Here is a 23,773-nt window from a genome sequence, read left to right as displayed (position 1 = left end):
CCAGTTTGATTAGGTGAGCCTGTAAGGAGCGATGTGAGAGGACGGGATCTTTATTGGAGGATAGGATAACAAAATCATCCGCAATGTGAATGGATTGTCAGGATGGGTAGAGAAGTCAGCAGTATACGTTGAATAAGGATTGGACCGAGGATGCTACGCTGCGGGACTCCGGCCACAACAGGATAGTAGTCAGAGTCAAGTCGTCAGTCAAGTATGATCGGTATATGAGGAAGTAGGTGAAGAGAAGAATGCTGTTGGGCTTCCACAGCAAAGCCGGATGTTGCCCCATCAAAGGCTTCAAGGAAACACCCGAGCAGTACTGTCAAGGGAGGAAGAGATAGCGTCAACAACACAGTGGCATTGCTTGATTGTGGAGTAATGTTTTGTTCTTCGAAGATGGGAAGGATTCATTTTAGAAGGAGCTTCTCGCGGATTTATCCTAGTATAGGTAGAAGTTTAATCGGGCGATAGGATTGAGGTAAATGGTTAGATCTTTTGTGCTTGGGGATCATTTTTACTATGGAAAAACCAAAGTGAGTGGTTCTTAGGACTGCATTATATAGGTATGTCAAGTATAGAATTCCTTTTCTAGCCAAAGATTTAAGGATTTCGAAGGTGATAAGGTCGTATCCAGGAGCTTCCTTTTTAAGAAGGTTTTCGATGATGTGCTGGATTTCTAAAAGATGAAAAGCTTTTGGGGGAAGGAAAGAGGTAGTGGTTGGACCTGTTCGTTCCCTTTGTAAATAAAACATTTTTTTTTTTAATGTAATGGTTTTAAAACTAATTCTTCCTTCTCTATTGCACTTAAACCAGTTGGATTAGTTTTTAAATAGGTTCTTACTTTTCCCGGTTTAATTTTAGAACGAAAGCATGTTTTGATATATTAATAATATATCATCGTGGGCGTATGAGAAAGTCGAAGAGCGACCTATTAACAGCGCTCTAGGCAGAACAACATTCGATCATGTTGCATTGATTTCATTAAATACATTTTCTCTCGTTTACTTTAAAATCGGATAAATGATCTCAACGATTATTCACGATCAACTGCTTTCTACAAATATTTTCGCCTGGGGGTGAACGAAATCGTTGATAATTCAAAGCTTCTTCCAGTCAAGCAAAGCAACTCAAGAAGTACGTACGCAAACATTAAAAACAATGTGTTAATAATAAAACTCACTTATTCGTGGGGTTATAACCATTAGTAGCATAACTATTAATAAGTGATCGATACTGTCCACTCTATTCGGTTATTCGCTGATTTTCGAAAATTCAACTAACACAGTTGGCGTAAAGCCATGTTTGCAAAACATCTGACCAATATTTACATCCCTTCAGAAGCCGAAGCTCACGTGCTACCATTAACAAAAAAATTATTAATAAATATAACTGTTAACTGTTCATTTCTACGATTTAATTATACATTTTATTTTTGTCATTTGTGGTTCAAAGGTTCAGAAAGCTTCAGGTAAACAAAAAACAGTCAGTTTTTTCTTTTAATTTTTTGAACAGGCGATTGTAAGTTGAAGTTTTGATCATTTATTTCAGATTGTACTAAAATTATGTTTACTTTTCAACTAACCAGGTTTAATACAACATCTGAAGTACAAACGACAAAAAACCGAAAGGCTGAAAATTGACGTTCATCAATTTGTTATTAACATATTAAGTGCATACATAAGAATGTAATTCAGGTTTTTAGGTTCAGGAAGCGCAAACACGCGAGAAAGAACCTGTGCAATTGCCTCACCGAAGCCTCGATGTGGCAAACAAAGCACAAAAAATACTTCTTGCCCAATGATGTTCCAGAGATTTTTGAAGTTACTAGAGTAAGAATTATTTAATGCCCATGACACGGTTCTTGATTCACTCGCAAAAGAAAACTATGATTTCCCAACATTTCTTCCTTGAAGGAACATAATGGTTGGACCACCATTGTCAGTGGAAGATTGTCAACATGAACGTTGATAAGGTAAAGTCCTTTTTGTTCATTTCAGTGTGTAAAGAAGCTAGGTGATAAAAGTGAAATTGAAAATATTGTTTCGAGCTGACATGTTGCCGCTAAAGTTGTATAAATAGTCAATAGAAGTGAATAAGTTAAAATTTATAAGGAATCAGGATGAACATGACTGGTTGCTAAGAGTTTTTCAATATTTTTATTGCCCCCGGTAAAAGTTTTCACACTTTGTTACGAACGTCATTTGCTGGATGTAAGATGCTGAATTGAAAGTGTACAAATTTGCCCTCAAGAAGAAGGCATCGCGGGTCTTTTGATTCGAGGACAAGAAAATATCTGAAGAAACGGTTTCGACAGTCCTCCCAAGTAAAAGTTGTCCAGTCCGGTTTGCAGAATATATTCGGACGCCCAGAAGTATTTTGAGTTTCGTTTACCGATTTTTACATAAGGCTCGTTTCACAACCTTCAAACCGGCGGATCTCGGCCAAAGAGCACGGCAAATATCTCAGCGGTGGATCAGTCTCATGTACATACATGTTTACCATTATTTACATAAGTTTATTTTCACCCATTCTAAACGTGATGCATAAAAGCAGATAGGGAAAAATTCTGAATGCAATCATCTGTAAAAATAGAAAGCGAACTTTTAGACCGACTACAACGGACTTAGAACGATTCATAGGCAAATAAGTCCTTGGTTTTAACAGCTATAAATGAAGTCCGTCTGTTAAACTTTCAAAGTAACTTTGAAGTTTTTAAATTTTTACATTTTAAACACACTTACTTATTCGACAAATTAACTTTCTTCTTTTCTACAAGTCGAGTCATTTTCCTTCGTAAACTTATTTTTAGCAAAATGTTGACTTATGTGCCATCGGATCCCATATAATACAGAGGAAGACGGATGTAAAGGCGGAAATGTAGGTGGAAGAAAAGCGTGGGAGCCGGTTTCCCTTCCCTGGGCAATATTTTAACGCCGACTCACCACCCTGCCACGCGTGTTATTCCAACAATGATTCAGTCTGTGGAAGAGAAACCGAGTCTTAAAGAAACTGGCGCCCGGACACCACCTAAATAAAGATAGTACACAGCTGAATGATTTTATATTGAAAAGAACGGGACAAAAGATTCACTTGCGCAAATATCGTTTTATGGGTTGGGGCGTTTCAGAGCCCCCTTGATCAGAAGAGCAAATGACAGATAATCAATATTTGTACAGGTTGTTGACAGTTTACATAAGAAGGGAAATTTATATTTAAAAAACGAGGTTTTTACACCTTTTCCCGTCATTATCTGAGAAAAGTGTGAAAATAGAGTAATTCACATTTCCTCAGTTGCCCTCTCAAACAGATGGTCTCTCTGGCCTGACTCTTTCGTTCAACATCTTCCTCTTTCACTGTATCTTTTTTCTCACTCCCTCTCATATATTATCTATGTATTTATCAATCTTTACAGATCAATCCGTATTTACGAATCAATGCATCTTTCTTAACCTTTCTATCTAATTATTTATGCAATTATATATATATATATATANTATATAATTAATATTTAACTAACAAACAATTATTATCATTCTACCTATCTATCTGTTTCATCTACTATCTAGCCTCCAGAAACAGGCTAACAACCCTGTTGAAAGAAGGAGTTGAATACGTAAAGGCGCAAAGGACGCAATCCGGGACAACTTCATGAAGGCGACCCTGAAGCCGACAAATGAAAAGAAGCAGGAGGAAATGTCAGCCCATATGACAAAAGCTGCTTCGAAATCCGAAAAGAAAAGGCCAAGGTCGGAAGATAGCACCCCCAAAAGCAGGTGCCAAAAAGTCAAGACCCCCCTCCCCAAGAAGGAGATATCCTATAAGGCAGCCTTGACACAAGTAAAAATAGATGTGGTAGAAAAAGGCTACCCAGTAACCAGATTACCCCCCCGAAAGGCATGACACCCTCGAGGATGCCATCATGCTGGCCTATAAGAAAATATTGGCCAGGCTATATGGTTATAACCTGTGAGGATCAGGTTAGTGCAGACTGGCTCAGAGAGACCGTCCCAACGCTAAAGCCATGGAAGGACGCAGTCCTCGAGACTTTGGCAGAAGACGATATACCGAAGCCAATTGCCCGCACTACCTACATACCGGATCCCAAAACAGAAAGACTGACGGCAGAGAAGATTTTAGGCTAGGGTAAAGTCCTCAAACCGGAAGCTAAACACACAGCTATGGTCTGTCTGGAGAGACATCCAACAGGAGAAGGGTATCTTGTGGACGTTCTCCATGGACAATGACTCCTTTCAGGAGCTCCAGAAAATGGACATGTACCCCCACCTTGGAATGGGAAGAATTCGATTCCGTCGAAGAGGTAAGTGCGAAGAAGACTAAAGTCGAATGGCACAACTCGCGCTTCCAACCACGGATAAAAAAGCACACTCAGCAAAGGACGCTGAGGATTACACAAGCCCGCTCAAAAGGATATAAGGCCAACAGAAGGTAGACCGAATGGAGAAAGATATCCCACACAGGGATACTCCATCCACTTCGGCCCAATGTCAGACGGACAGGGAGGAATAAGGGTACTCTTGGTCTACCTTCAGCATGCAAAGGCCGCATCGGCCACACTGTGCAGGAGGTTTGACAGGGAGAACTGGACGTCGCCCTGGTCCAAGAACCTTGGGTATACCAAGGGACTGTGAGAGGAATAAAACCCCAACAAACATAGGTAATATACCAGAGGTCATGAGAGACCGACCCCGGGCTTGTATAGTCTTCAATACAAGAACTACCTGCACACTAAAACCGGAACTATGTTTCGGCGATTTTGTTACAGCAATCCTAACAGCAAAGACTGCGGATGGAGAAAGAAGATGGTTAATCTGCTCAGCCTATTTCCCAAGAACTGTCCATCTTTCTATATATCCATTTATCTATCTAACCTCATGTTTATCGTTCTTTCTAACGGTCTGTGGGATTTACTATTTTACCTACGTCTGCCTTTCAAGCTATTTATCTTATTTATACATCATTTTATCTACGATTTATTTGTATTTATAAATCAATCAATCTAAATAAGCATTTCTATCGTTTCAATCTATCTATTTGTACATTTTTATCTACGCATCTATCTGTCTGTCTTTCTAGCATTTATAACTGCTTTATCTATTTATCTATCTTTATATCTACGATCTATATGTATTTATTAATCAATCCATATATATCAACCTTTCTATCTATCTATCTGCCTATATCTATTTATCTATGATCTATCTGTAGTTATAAATCAATCCATCTATCTTAACCTTTCTATCTCACTTTCCATGTATCCATCTATCTATATATTTATCATTTATCTATCATCTTTATCTAAAAATTTTATATATCCATTAAAATATCTAACGTAAGTATTTAATTATCTTTGTTATTTATATAAGTAGATATATAAATATCTGTATGTATCTACCATTCTACTTATCTTTCTGTCTGTGTCTGCTATTTTACGTATCTGTGTGTCTACCTTTCTAGCTAGATATTATAAATCTATCCATTTATCTACGATTTAACTATTTATCTTTCAATATAGCTATTATCTATCTGAATCTACTTGTACATCAATCTTTCTGTATATCAATGCTACTATTTATTTATTCATTTTTTCAGTCGATCTATTTCAATTTTCTTGTATAAGGAATTTTCTACAATCTATCTGAATCTATGTAGTGACGAATTTCATTTTTATATATATGTTTATATCTACCATCCATCAATTTACAAATTTACCCCCTTCCTCTGTCTTCGTTTTTATCTCTCTCACTCTCTCTCTCTCTCTCTCTCTCTCTCTCTCTCTCTCTCTCCCTCTCTCTGTATCTTTCTCCCGCTCCCGCCATCCCAATCTCTCTTTCTCTCACACATACACTCTCAGGACCTTTCTTCTCACACATACTTACTTGTTTACTCTCTCTCAAATCACCACTCTTTCCAAGTATCGATAAAATCAAGTTAGACAACAATCTTACCCTAAGAACGTCGCTTATCTGAAATGTAGATCTAGTTAAAAAGAAAGTCCACTTGTAATCTCAACAACAGAGTTTCTTTGCTTTAAAATATCTTTGGCGTGCTATAAAACCGATAAAACGATTTTTAAGCTAGCAATCTTAATTATATCAATTTCCATGCTACTCCAATTTCGAGACTGATGGAACGGGTTGACCTCACCGCTATCCCGTGATGACAGGATTTGGCCGAACCACTTATCCTTTCAGAAACGTTCTCACTTACAGTGATGAAACCGTCTGTAATTTTGAGCCGACGAAGTGTAGGTTCGCTAATTCAGTTAAGAGGAAAACCTTTGTTTTTATAAAAGGAAACCCGGTTGTTCTCTTGATCGCCATGAACTTTATCCAAATTTACTGAACAACACCAACCGTCTTTGAAAATCTCTTCCTCTCCATTTGTAAATGTCGGCTCTTTATGTTAAAGCAGTAATTAAAGGTTATTTAACAATCTCTCTCATTCTAAAGATATTCTAATAAAAAATAAAATGTGACCAAATTAAAAAAATGATGGTCTGGAGAATGTTTTCCTTTTGAGCAAGCTGGGGGCGTTGTCTAGTGATCGAATAGGTTTTGTTTTTTCGATAGCACGAAGAGACGAAATGAACCATTTTATTGTTTTGCCATTTAATTTATATGAAACGTACGCTTTGTTATTAAGTAAGGTTTTTTTTCTGTGGAGGGTGGCAAAATTCTGCTTCAAAACAAGTCAAGAAGAATTAATTTATTCCGAAATCATAGTTACGACATGTTTTTTCGAAACTGGATAATTTAGGCCCACATTCCAAAACTAGGGCGGTGAATCGGAATCCAAATGGCACTCACATTGACCGTGTTGTTATAACGAAACTTATATGTCTACGGCGCCAAATAGATGTGAAACGAAATGGATTACCCGTGACCAAAGGAGCAATTCTTCGACAAAGGACATATCACGTCGTGAATTTTGGAAATTCCCGTAAATAATAGATTGTGGGGAAACGACTTTTTTGAGGAAAATCTAACCCTGCCGACTGGAAAAGTTGGGATTCCTTTTACGTCATATTCGTTTTTCGTTATTAAAAAAAAAACATTAAACCAGGTCCGTTTACCGAAGTAAGGAAGAGAAATCTAGAAAATAGAAGAAAAATAAATCCGTGAATCGGAAATGTCCGATAGTTTAACAAACGGCTAAGTCTTAATCGCCCGAATGATTTCATGATATTTGGACAACTTAGAACAATATAAACAACTATTATTAGGCCAAAACAGACTATTTCCATTACACTATCTGTAAAATGTAAAAAATTTTACTCCTGAAAAGAATCATGCAATAATAAGGAAGTACGATAAACTTTCTTCAACGTAATATCAAAGCTTTTATTGAGATTGATTCACCGAGCGAAAATGAAGACGGGCATGATATAGAGTTGAATTCTTACCGTTTTCACAAATAATAAGATTTAAGTTCAAACTTTCTCTACCAACACAGAGGATTGGATAAGTTTGGGATGAGCTGCAGGGAGAGGAAAGTCATTTAAGTTGAGAAAATTGAAGAAAAGTTCTGAAGGAGAGGAAAACTGGTAGGTACCCTGGATTTTTTTTAAATTAAAAATTCACTGTTTTAGCTAAGAATACAGATTTTTTTAGTAATGTTATCAAAACCGATAGACTTTGCCCTATGTTTCCAATTTCAATTTTGTTTAAAATTAAGTAATCTTTATGTAAGGTATTGGTTGAGATAAAAAAGTCAGTGTCACGAGCGGGATTCGAACACACAATCTTCGCTACATACCCCGCTGCTTTACCACTTGAGCTAACGTGACTTCGATCCACTCGGACACTAACTTGAAAAATGGCAAAAAGGAGGGAAAATTCGAAAGGTGGATCGAAGTCACGGCAGCTCAAGTGGTAGAGCAGCGGCGTATTTAGCCGAAGGTCGTGGGTTCGAAACCCGCTCCTGGCACTGACTGTCTTATCACAATCAATACCTTACATAAAGATTAATTAATTGAAATAAGTTATTTGGTCAATCAGACCACGAAATGTAATGGATTTCTTTAAAATAATATTTTTCAAGGGGAAAAGCGCCACCGAGTAATGTTTGTGTTAAACGTACGTGTTTTGCATTTAAAACTATTAAAATGAGATTGATCCGTGTTGTCTGAGGAATGATGAACCTGTAAGTTAGCCGTTACCTATCATCCTTGTTGTGGTTGGTTCATCAGACGCGTTTCAGCATTTCGCCATCTTCAGTGTTGGGTTGGTTATCTTGTTTCACCCAGCTTATAACCTTTACCAACGGCCTTATGGCCGAAATGCAAATAACAAAAGTGATTGAAACTACCGAGCTAGAGGTGCATAAAACAAGAAGAAATGTCTCAACATGACAAATGTCAATTTAGCTCTGCTATGTCCGACCATTTGGGTCTGCTTATCCTAGCTATTTGAGGAGAGGTTTTGGCCTTTTACCTTCAGTGGTTGGTGTCTTGCCTCAACCTGCTTAAACCCTTGCAGTTAGCAAAATGCCTAAATAGGTCTGTGAAACCAAACGAATTAAAAATTTTCAAAACTACAAATTAATTATTCAGAAATCGTGAGATGCAGTCTGGTGTGATGTAGGTTTCAGAAAAACATTTTCTTTATCGTGTCAACGTTTCGATCTTTATTGAGCCCTGAAGATGATCTCAATAAAGATCGAAACGTTGACACGATAAAGAAAATGTTTTTCTGAAACCTACATCACACCAGACCGCATCTCACGATTTCTGAATAATTATCGATTAACGGTCACTAATCACCACACATTACTACAAATTAAACTGATCGACACGTTCTGGTTTTCTCGCCATCTTCAGTGGTGGGTTTTGTGGTCTGAAAACGACAGAATTACAGGTCCTGCAGGGTTCCTCACTAAAATAACTAACGAAATAATAAATTAATTTCACTATTTTTATTGTTTAGGTCTTTTCCGATCATCCAAGTTTGTTCATTTGGACCACTTCGCTTTTTTATTTTTGTTAATTTTTACACAAACTCACCTCTGAAGTGGAAAAATGGAGAAGCGTGTCTTTCAAACCAAAACATCAAAATTTGGCATGCCAGGAAACTTCTAAAATGCAAATTCATCCCCGCGATCTTACTTTTTGTACCATAGAATAAATCTCACAACCTGAATTTTGTCTCTTAACATTTTGTTGCGTTTCGGCATATCGCCATTACCCGTATAAGCAGCAAGACTGCAAAGTAAAAAGTAATGGCCAAAATTCATAGTTGTAGGATTTTAACTTGAGATGTTCAGCGATATTTTCGTACTGTAAAATTAATCAACATAAGATCAAGAAAATTTTTGTAATTTTAATTTTTTTTTGACAGCAAAGCCAAACCTGAAGATGGCGACTGACTGATGGAGACAGCAAGTAATACTGGTCTGCATATCATTGGTGTTCTAACACATTTCCATTCGTGGACTTAATTCAGAAGAGGTGGATCAAAATTTACTTAATTATTTGTTTAAAACAGGAATATCAATGAATTTGGTGAAAATGTCACTTTGCCTAAAAAAAAGAGAATGTAAGTAGACTTTCTTTTTTTTTAACGCCAAAATTATTGGTATATTAAAATAATTTCTGATTGTATTGCGATTTGGGTAATTCGTTAATGAGGTATGTTCTTCAGCAGAGACATCAAATAGTCTTTCACTTGTAGCTTTTCACTTTTTAATTTTCTTCGATGACTGAAGTAAGAGAATTTTAAGTCCGACTAGTCCCGGAAATGGCAAATTTGCTTAATGTAACTTTTACTTTTCTAGAATGGACGGTGGAGGCCTCTCGAAGAATGCCGGACTCGATCTGGATCCCACACAGACCGTGTAACACCGTTTACAGATGGAAAAAAAGGAAGAAAGAGCCCAGCCTCCCTTTCCTCGGGTCGACAAAACCCGTGTCGAACTCGCATCGATCCCCGGATTCCATTGTCCGCCCGTGAAAGTGTCTGTCACTGCTGCATTATTATAATTGGCTATTAATTTTCTAGAAATCAGTTGTAAAAATGACACCCGGGGAGGGCGATTTCTATTTTAATATTCACCCCGGGGGGGATTTTCCGATGGCTCAGGACTTACTTAAGGGTAGCGACACACGCGGAAGCCAGGAGGCTTGGTCAGCGGTTACCGAGGAAGTCCCACCTACACCAGGAAGCCCCCAAGTCCTGTTATAAAACGCATCACCACATTTTTCCACGTCTTGAACAGAAAAATTAGACTCGGTGAATTTATAATTATTAAGTATGGAAAATTACAGCTTGGAAAGATGATCGCTTGAGATATTGTCAGTGGTTGCATCAGCACTCAAAAACACTGAGTGAACATCATTAGGACATTTGACAATAAGAAATGAAAGCGAATCAAAAAGCTATTTAAAAAACCTTTGCTTAAATAAAAAGATGATGATATGATAATAACAAGAATATTTATGCAAACTGTGCTAATCAAGTTAAATGCGTTATGGTCAAAAAGCAAGCAAGTACGAACCTACCTTGGCACTAGAATTGTAAAGGGTTTGTTAACCGTTGGACCCGTTCCAAAATTCCTTGCGGTTTGGTTTACTGACCACGTGTCAGTTGCTAATAATAGATGTATATCCAAAACTGTATAGAAAGGAAACCCTAACCTTACTTAACCTAACCTAGCTAACCGAACCATAGGATAACGGAGGTACTGTCAGGCCAATGTAGCTAAACATTTCGGATTTCGACAGACATCATCAACGAAACTACAGAGATGTTAGAGCACATTGTTTTGTTCTGCCACTGAATAACCACTTCAGGGCTCTTCTCATCCGCCAAGCCTTTCGCACCCGTCACCTTAACCCATCCTAACCTAATCCTAACTCTAATTCTAACTTAACTTAATCCATCCATAACACTAACCCGACCTAACCTAACCTAGTTTACCCCCTAATCCTATGCTAACCTATTTCATCCCTAACCCTAAGCCTAACCTTACTTAACATAACAGTTTTTAACAACCTAATCCAACCCATAACATTTCCCTGAAACGCAAAATTGAAGAAGTGGAATCTGTCAGACAAAAAAATTTGTTTATTCAGCCTAAAAACATATCCATGGAAAAAAAGCAGCATAAAATTCAATTTAATCAAACCTACGAATTACATTCATGAGCACATTTAGCTGATGAAAATCTCGAAATAAAGCAATGTAAAGGGCTTAAATAACCGTTAGGGTTGATAACCGTCAAAAAAAGCAATGACAAGTCAAGTAATTCCTGACGTAAGGAGGACTTAACTTATCGTGACTTCGATCCTCTCAGACACCAACTTCCAAATCTCAACCCCCCAGCTCTACCACTTGAAAAATGGCAAAAATGAGGGAAAATTCAAAAACGTGGGGTTGAGATGGGGAATTGGTGTCCGAGTGGATCGAATTCACGATAGCTCAAGTGGTAGAGCAGCGGCGTATTTAACCGAAGGTCGTTGGTTCGAATCCCGCTCGTAACACTCACTTTCTTATCTCAACCAAAACCTTAATTAAAGATTAATTAATTGAAAAGTACAAATAAAGACGATTATTTTACAAATATTTGCATTATTAGTGACTGTTTACGAAACAGAATTCCTTGTATTTTAAACATATTTTTCTTGTTTCGACTTACAAATTTTACTTTTATATTTTTTTATTATGAAAAAAAATTGCACAAATTACATACTACACTGATAGTATTAGTTTGTATTGCATTATGAAATAGGCCCCTGGTTGTTCACTTATATTTCCACCTTATAGCACAATAACAGATAGTATAGAGGAAATCGCTTTTCGATATGTCCAATGGTACCAAATGAAATTTCTCTAAGTCAAGTATTAAATCATCAGTGGATATTTCTGTAGCCGTATTAACGCAAACTGTCCTGATCTGTTAGACGAGTTGGGTGTGTTAAAATCGAGAAGTTTTGTTTCGTTCTATCTCGTACTATCACTTCCAGTGGTCTAAAAGCAATTTTGCAAGTGTGCCATTTCATAAACGTTTTTAAGATTAGGTTTCGATTTATTTACCACGTGTTAGTCTCTTGTAATTGAACTGTTCACAAAAGAATTAGATACGAAGTAACAGGTTATCTTGAGAAAGAAAGGGTCAGAAAAGTGGTCTGAGACGGATAAAATTCAATTTCATAGAAGCCTTTCTATCAAGGTAATGTTAAATTGATAACCTATCTGCTCTGTCTTTATACCGATCTTTGACATTTAAAAAAAACGATCAACCGTTATTAAGCAAGAATGAGAACTCGTTGGAGAAATATTTAGCAAATGAAAATCTCGTCGAATACGAAAAAAAAGCATATGAAAAATAGATCATTTACGTATATTTTTAATATCTTAATAACTCAATAACACATTTAATATAATGGTATGCCAATTAATGCAACCACTCCAAAATACAACTTACCAATAAGTACAAAGTACTTACACCAGAACGGTAAGAAAGGGCCATAGGAACACCACTAAAGGCAAATTTCTACTGGTATATTGACGGCTCCAAAACCGACAAGGATACGGGTGCTGGGGTCTTTGGGATGAACCCCAATTCCGAACTGACGGTAAACCAAGATTAATATGCTACAGTTTTTCAGTCTGAAATCATAGCGATTGAACAATGTGCCAGAGAAATAAAAACGCTAGGAATACATTCCTGGAAGATAGCCATATTCTCTAGTAGCACTCAGGGCTTTAGCCTCATGCGAGGCGATTATTTGGAACTGCATAGAGGCCCTGACGGAAGTCAGCGACACTAATGAACTGACCCTGGCATGGGTCCTCGGACATTCGGAGCATAGAGGCAATGACAACGTTGACATGTTTGCCAAAAAGGGAGCCAACATGGACTCCCTGGGCCCAGAACCCTTCTGCGGCCTAGCAGCCTGCCACAAAAGAGGACATCTTAAAATGGATCCTTAATGATTCAAAACTTGGTGGAACAATACCACAGGTAAGAGGCACGCGGAGAGATTCATCAAAGAACCATCCGCAAAACTTACAAAAGAATTATTGGAAGGCGACCGCAACCGAACCAATTCTGGTTGGACTCCTGACAGGGCACTGCCACTTAAGAAAGCATATGCACCGGATAGAAGTACAGACTGTGCAGATACTGCCAGGAAGAGGAGGAGACCACAAAACACATTTTATGTTTCTGTGAAGGTGCAGGTTCTTGCAAGAAAAACCACAAGCAAGATCCTACACCAAGGAGCCGCTGGCAAAGCTTTTGAAGCTGGCTAATAACCTGAAGCTAGCCAGTGAGTTATAAATAACAGGGGAGCACAATATTTTTAATTCTACAAAATTTTTGCTACTTGGCATTTCATGGAGGGGGAAATTTTATGTACGTCATTCATCAATTAATCAATCAATTCATTTTGTTTTCAATACAAGCAAAAACAAATATATACTTTATCATACTTGTACAAAGAAGCTCTTGAGACTATATATAAATTATAAACCGATAATCAATTAATACAGAGTGAATAAATACAAATAAAATGTCTTAAACTCTTGTTTTCTTCAAAACTGGATTTCTAAATAAGTTCACCTGTTCATTGGTAAAACAATATTGTAGAAATATTCAATTCAAGACGTTTTGAAAATTATACCCGAGTGAAACTTTCATGCATTCATTTCGACAAAACAAAGACTTTTGAATTACAACTCACGAATCCCGAGATATGAAACGGATCAACGTGAATACTGCTTCTCTAAAGCGAAAGGGTGAATGGTAATGGAGATATGAGAAGAAAAATGAGTGGAAGGTTCGAGGAATGAAAGTTCCCAAGGTCGCGATCTTGACCTCTTTACATCCCCAAGTCGGTAGATAGCCGAGGCGAAGCATCTCCGATCAAGAAACGGTAGACTTTTTTGTAACGAGATCGTCCGAGCTGAACGACTCTTTCCGAATTCCAATCATGAATATGATTCACAACCGGACATCCTGGTTTGCGTACTATCCAAAAAGGTAGTGAAACCGGTAAATTCTTAATTTAACAAGGAATGTCGATTGGTTTAGTCAGGCGAGTAATATGGTAGATCAATCGATCAAACCATAATTTACAGGTCCATAATTAGTATGCCGGTATTAATACTTCACACTAATTATTAATTAAGGCAGCTTGGTATATTTGGCAGTATACTAAAAGCTTTTCATATTTTGGAACTTCCTTTTGCGTCAATGCCCATATTTGTAGTCGGAAAATTGCGGAATTAGGATTAATGGTGTCTATCTGATCAAATACCTACCTCAAATGTCCTCAGGGTAAAATAAGGTTTCACACTAAACGTAGAAGTAGTGAGGTGAAGAGAATTGGGAATACTTTGCACTTTGGATAATTTTCGTTTTTCAGGGATCGAACCATCACCAAGGAGAAACACCGAATCGCGTCAGCCTGGGAAAAATACTAAAAGCTTCAAATTATTCTTCAAAACCGAGCAGTAAGGACACTGCGCTGAAGATCCGGGTCTTTGCGTCCTGCATGCCGTTTGCTATATGATGCACAAATTTGGCCAAAAACCAATAATCTACCAAGAAAACCGAGCTTTACTTAAGAATAAATGACAAAGGGAGCAATAGGATTTTACGTAAAACTAAAAGGCATTATAAAATAATCGCCAGAGTCCAAATAGTGGTAATGGACCGAAAGACAGGCGTACGAGAGGTCTAATAAATGGATCCATGCAGTTGAAACCAGAGGAAAAACTAGATCGACATTGCAAAAGAAAGAAGCACCCAAATGAAATTGTACAAAACTTTGGCATAGATCTGCTTTTAACAATATTACCTCTAGTAAGCCAGGCCTTTCCCCAACAATTGGTCGATTCCTTTGCAAAGAATAAAAAAGGAAACTATGTACAAATAATAAAAGGGCAATATTTTTAACCTAGTTGAATTAATGATTTATTAGCAAAACCGGCTTAATGTGGGTTAAGTCTCTTATCCCCCCCAGGACACACAAAGGTAAGCCTGTTCGTGCTTGACTCAACTCGTTCAAATAAAGTTCAACAGTTGAACCTGCAAGGATTACGCCAATTAGACTAGTCCGGATGCCACATTTCTACAGGTTTTTACCATCATCGTTTTCAGTCGGGGGTATTGTACGGAAGTGGTCGGCCTTGTCTTACTGTCCGCACCTCCACGACTCCTGGACAAACCGTTGAGCTACTTTCACTATAACCGAGTTGACCATGTTTTCATTGGGAAATCTTGCTATTGGATCTACTGTTAATATAAGTAATAAAGTTCAGAAACTCCTGCCATTGAGTAGTTTACGTCCCAACCGACTAATAAGTTTCGTATCAAATAAATTGTACAGACCTAACAGAAAATTTCCTGAAATCCAATTTAAACAAAATTCCTAATTGTTATATGGCATTGTTAAAATTATTAAGTGTACATTTTGACGTTGTTATTCTCTACTTAAAGTGTAAAAATGTTTCTACCTAATCACAATTTCCACCTAATGATTGATAATGCATTATGGTCAACTTTAGTCAAATCATCAACATTATTAGTTTCACGTTTTGGTCTTTTCTAATGATGAAATAATATCAGAAGCGAACCTGTTTTATCCCCTTATTTTATTATTCCCTATGTTAATTATGTTTAATCCTGTATTAATTATAGTTAACAAGCTTTCAATTGAAGTGAAAATGTCAGAAAAGAGAATTTCTAATGAATCATGAATGAAACTGAACTGAAACTGGTTTCCCATCGCGTTTCGTTGTATGCCAACGCAGATCGCGGTTAGGCCCCGAACGTGGCCGGAGTAACTTATTTTCCAAATAGCCAGAACAATTTCACTCAAAAGTAATAAGAACGTACACTCGTTTTGTTCTCATATTTTGATCTTCCTATGCTCTGATTGTTGGATATGAAGAGCTCACGTCTTCCGTACACGGGGATTTTCTTAAATAGCGTGATCATCATCATCACCATCGGCCTGGCTTTCGCCCTCATTGTATTTGCTCAGAGACCGCGCCGTGTAACTCGTTCTATATTTCAAAATAAAGTCTCGTCGAAATTAAAAGCAAAACTGTCAATTGAGGGAGAGAAAACGGTTAAAAAGGAAAATTTCAACCCAATGCCGATTATTTCGAATTTGAACTCACGCAAAGGGCAACGCTTCTTCACTTGAAATGATAGAGATCTAGCAGGAAGCAGGTCTGATGTTTCCCTCTTATATCTTTTTCCAAATTTGTACAATTTCAACAATAAGGATCCTTGTGTTCCAGACGCTTTTTTGTCCCACCACGTCAGTATAAAGTCGTATTTTTAAGTAGAAAGGCTTTTATTAGCATCCGCCTCTTTTATGTCCCAGAGTACACCGTGCGAAACCAATCCTTATACGTAGCTTTATTAGTCCGAAACGATGCTCTCCCTTTTCGGCCTTTCGTAAAGCAGGGATGACTCGGAATATTTCGTAACAAAGAGCCAGTCGGTATATTTTCGTTTTTCCATTATATTGGTTTATGTAATGTTTAACTCGTGTTACAAGTGACAAATTTTGGGAAATTTTCGCCCTTTGAACCGCAGGTAATTGGCTATCAAAACTGACAATGTACGGACAGTTAATCTATTAACATCTAAACACTACATTCAACACGATTTCACGGATTTACTCCGAGAAGATTAAACTTTTCAGTCTCGTCGAAAGCGAGCTGTAGAAGTACTTCCAGTAGTATTTTTCAATGGCTGATGGCCTATGGTCCGAGAAGTAGAGAGTTCGTTATAAAAAAAATCAACACAAAACCTGTAATAGTATAATTCACATATATTTTCTGTTTTTTAATATTTTTTATAAAATAATTTTCTGAAAAAACCAATGATAAGGCCAACTGGAAAGTAAAAATTTTGTTCTTTTCAGTATGAACTTAATTTTTTAAGTATAGACGCTGAGGTTTGACTTCAGGTGTTATCAACAACTTTCAGCTCCCAACGAAATCAGTTCCTTTTCCAAACCCACTCACACGCTCACTCACTCTAAAATACATTCTTTCTTATTTACATACATATTTACATACATTCACTCGGTTGGATGGTGGAGTACTGATATTTTTCCATCATACATATACTTTATCATACATATACTACTTAATTGAGGGTCGATGGGGTACTCAATATTCCGCTATCAACCTTCTTACACGACATATTCACGCTGATAAATAAATTCACTCCCAATACACACTAGGTACACAACAATATATAATAAAAGAACACTGTTTCCTACAAGAATCGGAATAGGAAACCCAGATACTCGCTGCCGCCTTAAGAACAATTATAATATCTAGTGGCATTCCTAGACGCTCTCTATATGGAGCCAAGCAATTGCAACCTTCAATTAGGTGGGATACATCGAACAACCTTTCTCTACATACTGGACACATCCTTGTGGCAACTAACAATGATTGGGTGAAGATGATCCTTTTTCTACGGGCCTGATCCTCCGAAGGCCACCTATCGATAGTACTCTTGATACGTGGTTTTTAAGTAAGTATAATGAAATTACGAATTGTATTTGCAGTGAACAATATACAATAACAAATATGGCCCGCCCATTCTACAACAAAATATAACCTCCATTCTGTTATCATCCCTAACCACCCCTAACCATCCCTTACAATCCTTAAACAATACAGTCACTAAAACTACCAATTTAACCTAAATTTTCCCCACTATAACAATGTCAGCAAGAAAATAAACAATATTCAAATTTAAAATAACCAAAAGTTGTCAAAAATTAAGAATTAACATAGGTTTTAATATTGTAAATAGTTAGTTCATAATATCCCATGACCTCTTTAGGGCTACAATAATAGAAACATGAAGTTATGAAGTTATAACCTCCATTTTTCGTCTCCTTACCCTTCTAGATTCCTTTCCACTCGCATTTTCCCACATTGTCAGAAGGTATTAATTTTTACATTACATTAGAATGTTTTGTTATTTCATGTTTGCTATGTACTGTTATTTTATGTTTTTTACCTGGCATTATTATTAACAATGGCCTATTTAAAAACAAAGAACAGAAGTTTTATTAAAATTAACGAACAACCTAATGAAGAAAGTCTTTAGGATTCCAAGTAGCTAGAATCATATTTATGAATTCGACTTTTTCACGACCCTGTACAAGAAAGAAATTAAAAACGAACGAAAAAAAGTTAAACCATTAATTGTAATTTTATTAACATCCTTAGGGAGATGTTAAGCCAGACTGCCGACGGATTACCGGATCAAGACAATTCAAGAGAGAAAGGCATTCCTGTTGCATGATTCGGACAAATTAATTTATCTCCTAGACGAAAATTACATTAGGAATGTGTAATGTGTATGCAACGAACACGTACGCTGTAATTAGAGTAGAACTTTTAATAAGTACAGCGTGAAAAATTTTCATTTTTGCCCTTTCCACATTCAGAAACTTAACTTCAATTAAAAGTCAATTTGTGCTTGTCAATTATATGCGGTCTTCAATTGCGACGGGTAATTTTCGCACAAGTTTCAAATTGAGATACATTAAATGGAATTTTAATATCAGTACTTAGGAAATAAATTAACATTAAATGATATAGAGCTTTTAAATTGAGGCGAGTAATAATTTACTACTATTAAGGTAGAAGAACTCACCGCAATTTATAAGCATGAAAATATCCATAAGATTGGAAAATGTGATCTGAAAAACAGAACACTAAGAAAAAGAAAGATGGCCCAAAATCGAAGGATCTAGTTGAACTGTGAAAATGTATTTATTTTTCTTTTGCTAATGTAATTAACACTCATTTTCGACTGTTTGAATTGTAATTTCAGTTGTTAAAAGCTACAAATCTAAGCCAAATTAAATAGACTTTTGTTCCAAGAAAGTGTTTAGAAAGTTCATTAGCATCCACTTTATATCTAAACGACTTGTTTTAAGTCATACATGGTTTAACACGGCGCTATTACGATGTTTCTTTTTTTTCTTTTTTTTTTTTATTAAATCAACTATTGTTAGAAATAACATAAACCCGAGTGATTGCACATCCTTCTCTCAAATTAATTCAGCGTACTTCTCAAATACATATTTATTTTTCTACCGGCTGGACCTGACTCGGTGAGGAGACAGGTTGTAAATCAAGTTCCGTCGTCGACTTTCTTCGACCCGATCCGGAAGCTTTGCGATACGTTACAGCGAGACGGGACGCCCCCCGTTTACTCTCACACAGAACGGAACAAGTTCTCCACCTTCGTTGGAAAGTTGGGGAAGCCGCTTTGGGAAGATTCCCAAATTCCGAACCGCCAATTAACTCGTCGCTATTGCACAACCGATAATAAACACTTTCTGTTTTCTTTATTTTCTGCAAAGTATTGGTCAGGCTTTTCTTGACAAACTTCAGCTGAAAGCAGGCTGGTTTGTTTACTTAACTATAGTGTACATTCACGTTGACTGATCGATCATTACTCAACTTCAACGACTCCCGGACTAACAACCTAAATACTAACTGTTATGATTTAAATTTAAAATAAGGTTTATTAAAAATTCATTAGCATAACATCTGCTAGCAAATTTTTCTTCTGGTCTTAAAAAATAATTTTGTAATACGAACTCGTGTATGATTTAGATCTTCAGCAAGGAGGAAGAATATTGAGGAATTGTCTGCTGCAACCTTGTGTCTTCAGAAACGTTATCTCCGTACAATAACAGGAGATGATTTTTCATGATGATTTTCATCATTTTTGGACCTTGAGGGTATAATCTCTTGCGGTGAATAAGCAAACGCTGTTTTCGTGTGAATCTTCATTTCCTATAAAACTTATATTGGTTTTCTGCACAGTATACTACATCACCTCGAACTTTTCCTTGCCTGCAAATCACCTATTCATGACCAAACTATCACGACAAATAGTTATACCAGAAAGTATTGTCTTCCGTTATAAACCTTTAATTACCTGCTTGTCTGATTGTTGGAAAAAATTTATTTTAAACAATTTAAGAATACGCTCTTTTTGAAACGAATTTATCGTTACTAATAGCTCAAGTGGTAGAGCTGGGGCTTATTTAGCCGAAGGTCGTGGGTTCGAATCCCGCTCGTGACACTATTTTTTTTTTTTCATTTCAACCCAAACCTTACTTAAGATTAATTACTGTTATGGTTTTATAGAAGAGAGTGCACCAGATGAGGATAACGTCAATTTATTTACAATATGGCACACCATGACGAGGCTCAGTAAGATAATTTTTTTACCAACGTAGGCTAAACAGACTCCTGTTATATTTCGTACTGTTACTTTAAACAAAACAACATATTTGAAAGTGAGCATCAAAAGAACATTTCCTTGCGACCTTTCTACCGCAGTAGCCTCAAAAGATTTATGTAATGTTTTCTTTTGTTTATTTTCGAGTCACGACAGTCAGATTATATATTAAGATAAATTTAATCCAGAATGAGAATCCGTTATATAAATTCAGTTTGTTTGAACAGTAAAGCTTGTTTATTCGTCTGTGATATTTCCGTGAATCTTTTGTTTCAAACCTGTTCGTCAACGGGTTTTAATTATTTTTTATCCCCTATGTGCGAGACCATGTGAGACAGTACATTACAGCACTTTCGAAATGAATACCGAAAAGGTCATCGGATACTTTTTTTTTCTTCAATTGTTTATTCATTCAATCGAGAGAAAAAAGGAGTAAACGATACTAATTCAGCCCCCTTTCTAGTGTGAAGACGTGGCGTCTACAGTTCCCACACAACGCCCACCGTACGTTGTACGTACTTTTACATGTGAAAGTTACGCCGGGTGCAGAAGACGGTCGAATCCTCCACGGCCGCCGCGGGAGGATCGCCTCTTCCTTTCCGAAAACGCGACCCTTGACCGGCAATAATAGAAACGAAAATAAAAAGAAGGAAGTGGAGAATTATCGATTACCGTCGAGTTAACTGCCTTTGTACAAATCACTGTGGATAATGGAGGTAGAGGGCTGATATTAGCCAGTGCCTTCTGATTGTCTGGCTTTCACATCTACTGAAAAACGCCTTCTAATAACACCCCACTGATACCCTAACACTTTCTTCAACCCATTAAATACAAATAAGACGAATTAAGTTCGATGTTTGTAATATTTCATTGAATATATAATTATTGATTTCATTGAAAATATTTAATATATTAGGTTGTGGTTCCAGGCCATATTGATTAATAAATTTACTTTTAACACCCCAAACCACGTGGAAATTGTTTAATACCACCAATATAATGTGTATATTAATTGTAAGGAACAGATAACTTTCCCATAATTACTGTTTAATAAAAATATTATTTCTTTTATTATTATTATTATTAACCCAAAATGCATGTCTTTACCTTTGTAAATAGTCTAAAACAATATTATGTAACCAAATATAACAATAAAAACAACAATAATAAATTTTGTTTGGAGGAGGTAAATTTTATTCGGAAGAGTATATATCTTGAATTGGGCTGCTGGTCTAGAAAGGCTTTAAATTTTTAAATTTTGTTAAAGAAAAACATCAAACGAAAAACAAAAAGCAAAAACATTACGAAAGAATTCCATTTTTAAGTAAAAATTGAATTGAAATATATATGATTTGGTTTGGATACAGTTTAATTTCGACCAAATAAAGCGAAATTTGATCTGCAATACTTTTAATTTGATTTAAACAAATAAATTTTGTTTGAAAAAACTACTATTTTATTTTAAATATTTCAATTTTCTTTGAAAAAAATTCACATTGATTGGAAATATTTTCAAATTGGCTTAACAAAAGTTAAATTTAAATAAAATTGATTTCAAAAGATCAACTTCCTTTGAAATAAATTCTACTTTATTTTAAATACTTTCAATTTGGTTTAACAAAAGTTAAATTGTCTGAAAAAAATTATTTAAGATTAAAAAAATCTACCTGATTTGAAATACTTTCAATTTCGTTTTAAAAATTTAATTGGTTTTATATTCCATTTAAAAAAAATTGAACTGAATTGATATATTTTAATTTGGCTTGGAGGAAGTCAAATTTGATTTGAAATAATTTTCATTTGGTTTGGAAGTTGAATTTCCTTCGGAAAAAAATACTATTTTCATTGAAATAATATCAATTTTTTATTCAATTTGGAAATAGTTCAGTTTGACTTTAAGAATTTTCAATTAGTTTGAAAAAAGTTCAGTTTGGTTTTTAACCATTTCAAATCGATGTGGAAATTGTTCATTTTCGTTATAAAAAACTATATGTTGACATAAAATTTCAATTTTGTTTGAAAACAGTCAATTTTGGTTTTGAAAATTTCAATTTTGTTTGAATATACTTCAATTTCTAAGTAAAAAACGTTTAATTTGAATTGAAAATATTTTAATTTTGTCATTGACATGCCCAATATAATTTCAAAATCCTCCAAATTTGATTTGAATATGGTTCATGTTCTCTTGGAAAAAGTTCAATTTGCTTTTAACAAATTTCAACTCATTTGAAAAAAAAAAGTCCAAGTCGCTTTTAAAACCTTTCAATTTCGTTTAAAAATTCTTCTTCGGAAAATGGTCAATTTGGTGAGAATGAAAGCACGACGAAGGTACAGTGTTTTCCTTGTAATTCACTTTATCCCTCATTTTCAATGTAAAATTGTATTATTATTGTTGTATTTTAAACATTTAAACTACTAAGTTCATTAAATTGTTATTTTCAGGCAAAAAGTCCTGAACGTGTCATTTTTCTAATTTTATCAATCATCATGATTATAATAAGTATCATATTACTCTGTTTGATTCAGTATTGTAGTAAGAAAGCTTATTCATTTTTTGTATTACACAATAAAAGAAGTTTTATGTAGCTTCATTGGCTTCCGGAATAATAAAGTATTTTATCATTGTACAATTTGTATATTAAAAACCTATAATACGCAAATATACGCATTATTCGCTTGGAGCCACTCCAAATTCAAGATTCCATAGACACACGTCTTTCAGCTTCATTTGAAATCACACAATCAACCAATTTTGATCACTGATCGCATGGATGAACCCATCCCCCAAATCACCCTTGATTGTCTCAAAAGCAATTTTTAAAAAACTGACTCTTCCATTTGCAACATTAAATTTGGTGTAAGTAAATTTATTATTTTTTATTAAACTATTTTTGGCCAATAGCACTGGTTATTAAGTTTAAAAAAAGTATACGTATAAATAAATATTGACACTTTCAACTAGATAATTTTCTCCTTTAACCCTTTCTTTTCTTAGTAATTTACTTTTTTTGTTCAACTAACCCTAAATGACTTGTGCTGATTGATCAACCCCAACATACACACGATGAATAGTACAACAGTATATATTAAAAGATAGTCTTCAAACCTGCAACTGCGAATAGTGCTGGGCTTCTTGTGAGTTTGTGATCGCGCTGGCGGACGCCGCCAGTAAAAGAAGGAGGAACCCTCCGAACGACATGGCACTGGACACAAGACTGTTGCTGGCTCAAGGAGGACGCCTAAGAAGTGCACTTGTCTGGAAGGAGGTCCAGAGTGGAAGCGCGAGGAAGAGGGGAACCGACCCTCTCCTCGACAAAAGGAGCGAAAGGGAAAGGAGCACCCGCCTCTCCTAAAACGCTAACGAAGTATTTGTTAAAAAAGGTTTTTTTCGCCAACTTGGTAAATCGGGGAGAAAGCGACAAAATCCTCGAGCAGATCTGTCAATTTCGCCATTCGCCAAACATATCGGGATGAGACGGGAAGACCGAAGCAGTATTGCAAACTA

General features: G+C 36.0%; 1 protein-coding gene across 1 annotated transcript in view; it reads right to left on the bottom strand.

The window, feature by feature from the left end:
* LOC106668836 overlaps positions 1-23,529 on the bottom strand; it is a 72,086-nt gene extending 48,557 nt beyond the window's left edge. The window contains exon 1 of the mRNA XM_014397972.2: positions 23,375-23,529. Coding sequence (XP_014253458.1) covers positions 23,375-23,467 — 93 coding nt within the window. The 5' untranslated portion in view covers positions 23,468-23,529. The remainder of the gene's footprint in view (positions 1-23,374) is intronic.
* Between the last annotated feature and the right edge of the window lie 244 nt (positions 23,530-23,773).

The sequence above is a fragment of the Cimex lectularius genome, unplaced genomic scaffold (assembly GCF_000648675.2).
Source record: "Cimex lectularius strain Harlan isolate CLEC.00 unplaced genomic scaffold, Clec_2.1 scaffold125, whole genome shotgun sequence".
Lineage (NCBI taxonomy): Eukaryota > Metazoa > Arthropoda > Insecta > Hemiptera > Cimicidae > Cimex > Cimex lectularius.
This window is presented reverse-complemented; position numbering and strand designations above follow the sequence as displayed.